The sequence below is a fragment of the Oryzias latipes genome, chromosome 1 (genome assembly GCF_053564925.1).
Source record: "Oryzias latipes strain Hd-rR chromosome 1, Olatipes_Hd-rR_3.1".
NCBI classification, from domain to species: Eukaryota; Metazoa; Chordata; class Actinopteri; order Beloniformes; family Adrianichthyidae; genus Oryzias; species Oryzias latipes.
Genome location: NC_136237.1, coordinates 8,430,158 through 8,441,149, shown reverse-complemented (window position 1 = coordinate 8,441,149; position 10,992 = coordinate 8,430,158). Strand labels below are relative to the sequence as shown.

General features: G+C 39.4%; 1 protein-coding gene across 1 annotated transcript; it reads right to left on the bottom strand.

The window, feature by feature from the left end:
• Positions 1-1,607: 1,607 nt before the first annotated feature.
• ntan1 (N-terminal asparagine amidase) lies at positions 1,608-9,534 on the bottom strand. Its single transcript, XM_004066205.5, has 10 exons — positions 9,326-9,534; positions 7,980-8,082; positions 7,464-7,529; positions 6,868-6,976; positions 6,712-6,785; positions 6,570-6,623; positions 6,447-6,500; positions 6,274-6,371; positions 5,363-5,476; positions 1,608-2,738 (listed from the first exon to the last, which is right to left on the bottom strand). Exons 1-10 carry the CDS (start codon positions 9,404-9,406, stop codon positions 2,568-2,570), a joined length of 924 nt encoding a protein of 307 aa, XP_004066253.2. The 5' UTR covers positions 9,407-9,534; the 3' UTR covers positions 1,608-2,567.
• Positions 9,535-10,992: the final 1,458 nt, after the last annotated feature.

Sequence of the window (10,992 nt, the reverse complement as noted above, 5' to 3'; positions counted from 1 at the left end):
AAACCTTTTTTCTTCAATGATTTGTGATCTTCACTGGTGTCCATGGATTACATGAAATCCTCTCCACCTTTGTCATGGTAGGGAGAACATGTCAATGTCAGGATCGGGTCATCTGGACCCCATAGGATAGCACAAGGGTTAACCACCTCTTTGGAGATGACCTTCTGTCTTTTTTCAACCATCCATCTCCTCTCTGCCTTCTTCTTCTTCATGATGCTTCCCTCTGACCTCACTCTCCTTCCACCTTTTGACTAAACCTTCTTCTGGCTTTCCGAGCTTCGTCTTCAGGAACTTTATGTGAGCTCTGATGTTCTCCTTCCTGTTGCTGTCCATCCTCATCAAATTCAAGGAGAGAATCTATGATCTTCTCCTGTCCGTCAGGTGCGTCAACATGACAGCTTCCTCCATCAACACCCCCCCCCCCCCACATGCTCTCTGTTTCTCTGAACTGTTGTCCAACAGCTACATTTTTCCGTCCAGACTCATCTTCACTTAGATGTCAAATCAGTTTCCAAACTGATGATTGTCCTCTTGATATTGTATGTTGGGACTCTGCAGCAGAAACTGTCCTGCTAGTTTTTAACGTATGCGGTGTCAGTCACGCAGGTTTGTTTGGTTTTAATCCCCGGAGATGCAGAAACTTTTCTACAACCTTTGTGTCTAATGTAATTATTAAAAATATATAAACCGTACATAGACATTAAATGCAATCAGAAATGTGCACCAACATTCTCTGTATTACCCAACCTGACAAATTTATTTTGTAAAACTCATGAAGCACAATGTTACATGTGATTTGGGGGGAAATTCTATTCAAATGTTCATAACTCATGTACGAGCGACACGGCTACTCAGAACAAACTGTTGTCCATAAACACCTGGAAAAGAAAAACCTGAAACTTTTGTTCCCTGGAACCTAAAGTCCCACTCCAATCATTTGATCTTTTGTAAAAGCGCCGATAGTGGTCTTTTAATTATGAGTATGACGTATTTGGACAAAATTAATCGTCCTTTTCTAGGACATAGTTTCTGCAGAGCAGCAGGGGTTCATTAGAAATTCACCTCCGAGTTGTGGGTGGAACTGTTGCCGTTGGAGTAAGCCTGCCTTCACTTCCCAACATCCCTTTCCTCCTGCTAGCTCCCAGCCCCTCACAACCTCAACCCAACATAAGGGATACAACAAAAACGTCGGCAAATATCGGAGCTAACCAGCCGTGCAGTTTTGAGCCAAATTCCGGCTCGGACGAGGAAAACAAAGACATTCGTGGACATAGTTGTCTAGTGTGGCTCGTCGATTGTAGTTTCATCAAACTACAACCTATTCCAACAATATTTTAACGTCTGTTCCTGACTCACAATTTAAATCCAGAAATACTCAGAAATTCAGTTTTAATCTGAATTTTCTTTATAAATGTCCTCCATCATGAGAAAAATGCTACAAGAGCATGTTAGAAACACCTATAAGAGCATTTTCATTGGAGTGGGTCATTAAACAAACCAGATCAGCAAAAGATAAAACCAGTTTGTGCCCCTGATTTTATAATATTTCAATTTAAAGCAGTTTAAAATCTTTTCACTTTGAAGTAGACTGCAGGTTTCAAACCAGATACATTTGGCCATTAATATTTATTTATATTTAACCACAGTGACATGCTAAAGCTAAACTGACACATTTCAGCATCAAACATCCATTTAAACAACACGACTGATGAAAAACGAAAATGCGCTTTCAAAATAAAACTAGATTGCATTCTTTAAAAGACTGCGTTACCAATGAAGTCACTAAATCACAGAAACGAGTGAAGTATAGGCTATTCTCTTCGAACACATTTGTCAAAGTGCCCTTGGGCAAGTCACTGAAGCCCACATTGCTACTGGTGGTTATAGGTCTTTGGCAGCGGGCCGTTTTCAACATGTGTAAATGGATGAATGGGATTGTGACTGTAAAGCGCTTTGGGCCTTCCAAGAAGGTAGTAAAGCGTTACATAAGTAAACGCCATTTCAGCTGTTTTTAACAGTTTTGAAACAGAAAAGGCTGCTGTTCACACCAAGACTGCTTGCCATGAATACCTTTGCTTGAAAATTCTGATGCTGATTTTGGGAAATCTCACTGTTTATTTCTTTTTTTTTTAAATCCAAGGTAGGACTGTGCAGGACCACGCTTAGCTTTGAGCCCAACATGCCTTGTTCCTCTTAAAGAGTCACTGAATCAAAGGCAAAAGGCTTCAAATATTCACATAAATTGCACCAATTCTTCTTCATTTGGAAAAAAAGTGAAGGAGTTTTATGGAGAGAATAAAAAAGCCAAACTGCACAGAAATGTTGACAGCTAAACTGTAGGGGCTTTTAAAGCGGACAATGTGTAGACTTGAAGCACAGAAGAGTAAAGATGAACTGCTGGAGGTTCTTTTCCCACTGGACCGGTCAGAAGATGCAGCAGACCCGACACGGGTTCTGCTTGAAGCTTGGTCCTGTTTTAAGACACAATGTTTGGGAACCAGGGAATCATAAAGTGGCTGAGGCAGTCACAGTGAGGTAAAGACAGTCAGAGTTGGGAGTCAGAGACGTCACGGGTGGAGCAGCCTCTCCCAGTCCCCACCCTCCGTCCTGTGGAAGAGCTGAGGCTCAGCATTCGGGAACAGGCCATCGGGGTCTGGATGCTCCAAAATAAACCGGATGGTGGACTTGATGTGCCGCACAAAGTGAGGAGGCTCAGCCTTTGGAGAAGTGGAGAGGTACTGAAGAAAGAAAAACCTGATTACCAAATGCTTGCATGAATCCATCATAAAAATGTCATTATGTCACTTTTTTCAGAGTCATTCTAACACTGTTACATTTACAGCTACAACATACATGCAGTTTTATGCCGTCAAATACACCTTTATGGAGTAATTTAAGTGCTTTCTCACAGGTTTCTTCTTTCCAAACGGACTGACCTGTAAAACAATAATCTATTCCAACCCTCACAGGAAAAACCCTTTAGCTTTTATAAAACACGAAATATCTTCCGTTTCTAAAGTATTTCTAGAGCCTTAGTCATCATCTGGAGTCAAATTAAATTTTGGATTATGCCGGTAGGATAACAAATTACGTCGACGTAAACCTTTTTAATGGCAGCAAATGCAGATTAGGGGTGTAATGAGTAATCGATTCATTTATATATATAACCAGATTGATCTGTCTGATTCAAGTTGTTAATTGAATCAAATCAACCTATGCAATTAAAAAAAAAAAAATCAGCTCAAAATGAAATGTTGTTTCTCTTTCGGCTTTTTCCCATCAGGGGTCGCCACAGCGAACAAGTCGCATGGAAAACTTGGCAATGTTTTACACCGGATGCCCTTCCTGACACAACCTTCTCAAAGCAACCGGGCTTGGGACCGGCACAGAAGTAGAGAAGGAAACAGGGAGCAGCCCGGATTCGAACCTGGGTTTTAGCACGAGCTAAACCGGCTCCCAGCTCAAAATGAAATAAATCAATTATATCCATCTTGAATTGAGGCACGGCAGGTCTATTTCATATCGTCTCTGCTCTGTACCTGACCGAGTACCTCGTCTCTGCTCCTGCTCCTACACCTGGCTGTGGTTCCTGTCTCCAGCTCGACTCGCGCCTTTGACTGTCCCCACAACCACGGCTGGATGAAGCTCGTCTGCTGGACTTTTATATATGTAGTTGTAGATTTAGATAAGTTAATTCTTCTCTAAGAGTTCTGGTAAATCGCCTGTCCGTCCTGGGGGAGGATCCCTCCTTCATGTGGGCACCCCTGAGGTTTCTTCGTTTTTTCCGGAATCCGTTTTTTTTGGGAGTTTTTCCTTACCGCGAAGGGGGGGTCTAAGGGCAGGGATGCCAGTATAGCTTAGTCAGTTTGTTGGTTCATTTTAGTGTTTTTCTATTGAACTCTTTGTATTCGTGATCCTTTTGAGTTCATGTTTTACTTCGAAGCCCATCGAGACGACTGTTGTTGTGATTTTAGGCTATACAAATAAAATTGAATTGAATTGAATTAAATCGTAAAACCTACCAAGTTCCATCACAGCGGACAAAATGTTGCAAAAACTGGTCCGTCCATCATTCCAGTCCAATGTAAGGAAACACTTTGAATTTAGTGAAGACATGTGACCATCCAGTGTGCTAGAATGGTCTAATAATGTTCCCTTTAGATTCTTTAGATGTGGAAAAACAACAGTGGTGAACTTTAGGAAACTAAAATGTGAATGGGTTTGACATTGATTCTTGTTTAGTTGTACACATATTTAATTTACACTTGATTATCTTGCAAGAAATACCAGGAATCCTGAAAACCTCGGAGTCACACTAGTTGAAGTTTTGGCTAAAGGTATCCTGGATCCATTTTAAGTCAGTGAATCGGATCGTTCAAAATGAATCAATATTCACTATGAACCGGATCAACGACCATGAATTATGAAATTAAACGAATAGTTGTTAAAATGAATCATTACACCCCTAATGACAAATAAAGTTAAGAATAAATCTGTAAATAGAAATGTATTGAATTGTTTATTGTACTTCTAAATGCTGAAAATGCAACTCCTCTACTAATTTTAAGTTGTACATCTTCCTCCTGAACAATCTTCACTACATTGTTCTTTTTTTGATGACTTTTTCAAATTAATTTCCTTTCCGCATGTTTCCCTTCTATAATTTCATTAAGTTTGATATCAAATTATCAAATCACAATAGTGTTCAGAAAATTGTAGGAGCTATTTATTGTTTTTTTTTGTCCAATTGCATACTAACCAACCACCAACTTGCATAGAAATATACCTACTTGACTGTGAATGAATTGAGTGTCCAAGGACGTAAAAAAAAAAAAGTTAACTGACACTTTAAGGCGTGTGTGCTAAATGTGTTTGTTTAGGGAAATGACAGAATTAGTGGAGAACGTGAGAAACTTGCATGAATTCCCACATAAAAGCCTTTGAGGTGAAACTAGAGCTCCTTTGGGAGCGAGTGAAAAAGCACAACTTCCTCCATCTTCCTGCTCCCCTCCCCAAAACCTGCCTGCAGAGAACCCAGCAGTGCCGCTCCCAGCTGAAAAGAGTGTGGAAGCACTGGAAATGCTGAGGCCGGAGTTTGGTGTGCGATTCCGTGAAGTACACGTTAATACAAAAGAAATTCATCTTTTCACCACACAGCACCCTCACAGGTCAACCCTCCTACGGGTGCGTGTGACTAAGGCTTAAAGGACGTATGATGACGCGCCTTTTTTTTTTTTCCCATAGGCTTCCAGTTTAACCAACATTTACATTTTCTGATCCAAACAAACCAGCTCGGAGAATTTGCTAAAAATCTATTCTCTTGTAAGATTTTTCCAGAAAATGTTGTTTTGTTTTTTTTTACCTTTAAAATTGTGTCATCGTCCTGTGACAACCAGAAGCCAATGTCCAGGTTAGGTGACCATTTGCAGGGACCAACTTTCACGAGCCCCCGGCTGCAGTCGTAGATGTCGGCCATCTGCAAAAATACAGGCAGCACTGAATGACAACAAACTGTGGTAGCATAGTACACGAACACGTACAAGTACACGAAAGATCAATAATAAAAGATAAATCAACAAACATTTTTTATACAAACGTGTTTTTACTGTGGTTCCATGAATACTTTCTTCCAAATAAAAACCCAATTACAGATCAACCCTCTTGTTTCTGTGTATATTTTCAATAATATACATTGATGACATGATTACATGATCAATTATTTCTAACTTTCTAGCACAAAGCTCCGGTGGCCGACACGGCTCACACTACATGCAAAAGAAACAACGCAACGGCATAAGCCGAAGCACAACGGAAATGAGGAACTATTTACATACATTTGGACCCTTACCAATATACGTTTTTAGATAAACTACCGTAGTAAGAAATTATCTCATCTAGTAAAAATGTCACATAACTCAAGAAGCACTGAATATATTAAAACTGAATTAATTTCTTCACAGTAAATATTTCCATTGTATTCCACTTCTGTTGTGCTTTGGGTTACGCAATTGTGTTGTTTTTTTTGCATGTAGTGTGAGCCACTGTACAAAAATGATTGGCAAGGATTCGTCTTCAGTCGTGTTCAATTTGGTTAAAACAAAAAAAAGTTAAAAAATCTGGAGAGACTCTAGATTCATAAACTCTGTGGTAAATTAATAAAGTGATCACGCGCTAGATTACTAATAATTAGACTAAGGTAATGACGCCGGTCTGATGGGATTTGGACAAAGGAAGCATCAGAATACTGACACAGATGAACACGTTCCACATTACCTGCCCTCCCACGAAGGTCCGTGCGGATCGCAGCTCCTCTGCGGGGCCTTTGTCCGTAAAGGAGGCGGGGAACACCTCACCTGTTTTCACGTTTACACCTGAACCCAAGCGCAGAGCGCGTCAGTCGAACGTAGAGAGCAGCGGGAAAGCTTCTGCACGTGTCTGTCACTCACCTACGCCGTACACCGCAGGTCTGTGAATCCGATCACAAACCACGTCGTTCACCTCTAATACAGAAAATGATCCATCAGAGGAGGAACGCGACAAAAACCGTCCCAAACAGACGTTGAAGTTACCTGTAATGCAGCAGGTTTCTAGGTGAATTTCCTCGTTCTGTTTCTGAAACGCTGCTGTAAAATAAAAATATTCAAGTCAATTAAATGTTCAGTTTCAGGTTGATACCGCCGACTGACTGGAAGGAACTTTGGTGGATCGTACCAAGTAGGTCAAGACTGAGATCATGAGATCTTTTGGAGTCGTCAATGAATCCCCCAACGATGTGGAGCTCAAACCTGCAAACGTGAAGGAAAGAGAGAAATCCTGGCATGAGGAGAGAACAAGGAGGAGGCAGAACCTTTCCCATTTGCGCCGTACCTGCCCTCCTTACAGAAGGTGCTCAGCGATGCCACTGCTTTCACGAAGAGAGGGACCTCCGACCAGGTGTTGGAGCCGTCGCAGTGAGCCAGGCAGGCGGCTCTGCTTCCTACCAAAACGCAATGCTTTGTTAAAACTTTGAAGTTCACAGTTTTGGGTCAACCACATTAAAAAACTTTCATTTTTACTTTTAGGGCTGGAGCTGACCAGCTACTCGCATTGGTTTGGGTTTCTTAAAAGCTCAGAACTTTATGGTGGAGTCGTTCAATGCTTTGAAATCAAACACTAAATATCTTTAAAGACGTCTTTAAAAACAGTAAACCTGTGCACTGAGCTGAAATTTTTGTTGTTTGGTTACAGTTTGACATTCAACTGTAAATCCGAAAGTGCATCTCAACCCATTCCAGAGAACAATGAGAAGCAATCTCACAGATGTCACCAAATAAAGGCTTGCAACTACACATGTTATAGAGTTTCATCTCACAAAAACCCTTGTTCCTTTGCACTAAACAATGTGAGCACAAAATAACTTTTTTTTCCCCCCACCAAAAGCTGATTAAGGTCACAAAACTAGAAATAATAGTGAATAACATTACCAGTGTGCTGCAGTACTACCAGATGGCAGGTGGTGGCGTCATCTGATCCAATGACTGAGACAAACTCTGAAAAAAAACGGACCAAAAAAGGGTCACAACTGATCTTCATGAAATAGGTAAGAAAATGTTTTAACTAAGTTGGATTTACAGTCATTCTCAGTCCAATAAACCAGAAAAAAAGGTCTGAAGTCGAGAAACTGAACAGTTCAGGGTAGCGATGGAACACAATCACTATTTTTGCAAATGAACAGCAAAGTTTTACCCTCGAGTTCTTGCAAATAAGTTTAACAGGAGGAAAAGAAAAGAGTGGCAGTGTGGGGCTCAGGTATTGTACTCTCTTAAAGGTTCACAGACTTCTCTGTTCACCAGGGAAGATGAGCATGAAACAACTAAAGCTTAATTGACAATGTCATCCAAATCATCTTAGACACATAAGCAAATCATCAAAGTGGCTCGTCTTGATGAATGTAATTTATTTTGTTTTGTTTTTTTCTTTTTAATGTAATTTTGACTCACTGTCAGCTGGGGTCGTTGCAGCAAACTCTCTCTGGTGGACATACAGCAGGCACTTTGGATCCACATCAACAAGAGGCCTGGAGCGAAATGTTTTCGCACTTTCCTAGAAAGAAATAAAGAAAGACAAGTCCACACATCCAGGAATCAATCTGGTTTCTTTAGACCATGGGCAGAGCAGACATTTAATGTGAACACTTTACGCTCAAAAGCACCCACATCAGTGGAAAAGCGTGCAATGAGGCTAGTTTGAAAACAGCCAACTGAAGCTGGAAAAAGTCAGAAACATCTGGGTGCCCCCCCCCCCCCCCCCCCCCCGCGGCGGATTCCCACAATCTGCTTCTCCGCCCAGGTGCCCGGAGGCGCCCTGACTGCTCGATGTGGAGCGACAGCATTTTTCTTTTTTTGCACTTTCTACATTCCATCATCCTCCACAGTTGAACTCAGGCACTCACCTGAGCACAGGTGCCAGCTCACCTTTACACAAATAATATGTGTGCGGGAATGATGCATGCTTGACAAGCGCTTGTTTCTATGAATGTGTATGTGAGCTGGAAAAGACGGAAAGGATGCAACTACACGAACTGTTGTGGTGAAAATGTTTCCTGTCAGGTGGGGCAAAGTCAGTCACAGAATGAGTGACTGACAGATCATAATGTATGATCTTAAATGCAAAAGTTAATTAAAATTACTGTCTTGTTGCAAAGAATTAAAAACCCACTCCAAAGAAAATCCAATAGAAAACATTTTTTTTACATGTTCGTGATGCATTTTATAATGATGGAGGACGTTGATAATGAAAATTAAGATTAAAACTTCATTTCTGAGTCTATTTTTAATCAAATTGTTGGAACAGAAATGCAATTTAAAAAAAGCTTATAGGAGTAAGTTACAAACTACAATCGACTTTTTTCTTTAAAAAAAAAGTTTTTAAATGTTTTTTCAAAGTAAAAGACTTCTCATTTCATTTCAATTAAATATTACATTGAGATAAATATTTCATCAATTAAAAAAAGGACGTACACACAAGAACCACCAAAACAGCTGATAGTGCCATGATGGAGTTTAAATGTTAAAAAAGGTAGCAAAAATACGTTAATCAATCGGAATAATTCTCACACAAAAATGAATAAGCATTCACAGTAACTCGCACGCTCTTTATCATTTCGACATTCAAATGACGACTTCATAAATGTTTTGGTATCTCGATTGACTGCAGTTACGTTAACATCATGAACCCAACAGCTGCAGTTAACTTAAAGCCCACATTTTTTATCCTTTAAATAGTGACGTGATGAGATCTATGCGTAAGTAATTGCGTTAAAAGCAGAAACTTTCCACAAACAAACCTGCAGATGAGGATATTTCTCGAACAGCTCTGCAGATGAGTTTACGCAGCCAAGCTCTCTGTTTTGGATTAACAAAGGCATCTCTTCGTTCGGGAGTCAAAAAATGTTTTCACCTCCGATATGAAGTGTTCACACTTCATGTTACTGCCGCTGCCGCAGACCCACACTTCCTTTACAGCTAAAGAACTCTTCCTCGTTTACTGTGAATGAAGCAGAACTTGACGCGAGCGCCCTCTGCAGGAGGACAGTGAGCACAACGGCCCTGCCTTTCGTGTTGAATAAAAATGGGCACAAAAAAAAACAAAATAAAAAAGGCATATACAATAAACGATTCACAATAAATGTTGTACTCTAAACGTAATTTTTTGTGTACATTTTAGATGTTCTAAAGTAAGATTAATTTAAAACGTGGGGATATTTAAATTAACTTTAGTCATATTTATCAGATTGTCCAAGATATACACAGTAAAACATACTACATTAAAATTAAAGTGCTAAAAAACAAAACAAAAAAAGGTTTAAGTTATTTCCCATACAATAAAGTAGAGTCAAAATAATACTCTAAAGTTCATGGTGATGTTTCCTAAAGCATGTCACTAAAATATCTGTGCTGTGTACAAAACATTCTATCCAACAAATGTAGAATTGCAAGAGCAGAACATTAGCTTGTAGTTTTTATTTTTATTTTAAGAATTACATGTCTTCTAATTGTGAAATAATGAAGCAACACAGGTCCAGAACATACAAATCGTAACAAAAATATACAGGAATAGTAAAGAATAAAACAGCAACAAAAAGAAATAAATAAATAATAACAACAGAAATAATATAGGAAAAAAAGTGTTTTCATATAGGGTTGTAATTCATAATAAAATCTGGGTTAAGATATTTAAGTTTTTTAATCCAGTTTTACTTCGTATGCTCTTTTAAACAGAGTTGTTACTCACCTTTCAGCACGTCCCTTCAGGGCTCGTCACAGCATCGTTTGGCAGGGATTTTTTACGCCGGATGCCCTTCCTGACACAACCCAGTAATTGATCCGGGCTGGGGACCGGCACACGGATACTTTGGGCCCCTCATGGCTACACAGGTAGACAGACGTGGACGTGAAGGTTGATGCAAATTGGTCAAAAGTTCTTCTAACCAACTCGTAGACAGATGTGTTGTCTGTCTGTGATTAACTGGCTTTTGTGCCACATTTGTAAGTGCAGAGGAGATAGATTTTGTGAAAATTGTTTTTTATTGCTCGTATTTTTAAATTTCAAGAGTAAAATTGTTTTGTTTGCACAAATTCTTGAGTTTCAAGTGTAAAATTCTTTGATCAGACAGATTTGTACTCTCAAAATAGTTACATTACACTGTCGTTGGTCAAGAAATTTTTTTTTTATTAGATGACACAACTTCACACAAATAGAACAGAAAAAAATAAAAATGAAGAAAATAATAAAATACTATAAGATAAAATTAGAATTGTAGTCTACAATACTAGAGGTCGTCATACAACATGGGATCTTCAATGAAAATTGAATTTAGGTTTTTTCGTAAATTTCAGCGATTAAAATATAAACAGAATTCTTTATGAAATGTATTAAATAATTGTGAAATATGGTTTATTGGCGGTTGGCAAGCAGCTTTGTAGTGCAGTACCCCCACCACTCAGTGGTGGC

What these genes read in the sequence shown, in the direction of transcription:
- ntan1 (XM_004066205.5), bottom strand. Translation starts at nt 9,406, where the DNA reads ATGCCTTTGTTAATCCAAAACAGAGAGCTTGGCTGCGTAAACTCATCT. An exon ending in AGAAATATCCTCATCTGCAG is followed by an intron (nt 8,083 to 9,325) that starts GTTTGTTTGTGG and finishes ATTTCTTTCTAG; the next exon opens with GAAAGTGCGAAAACATTTCG. An exon ending in GGTAGTACTGCAGCACACTG is followed by an intron (nt 6,977 to 7,463) that starts GTAATGTTATTC and finishes GCGTTTTGGTAG; the next exon opens with GAAGCAGAGCCGCCTGCCTG.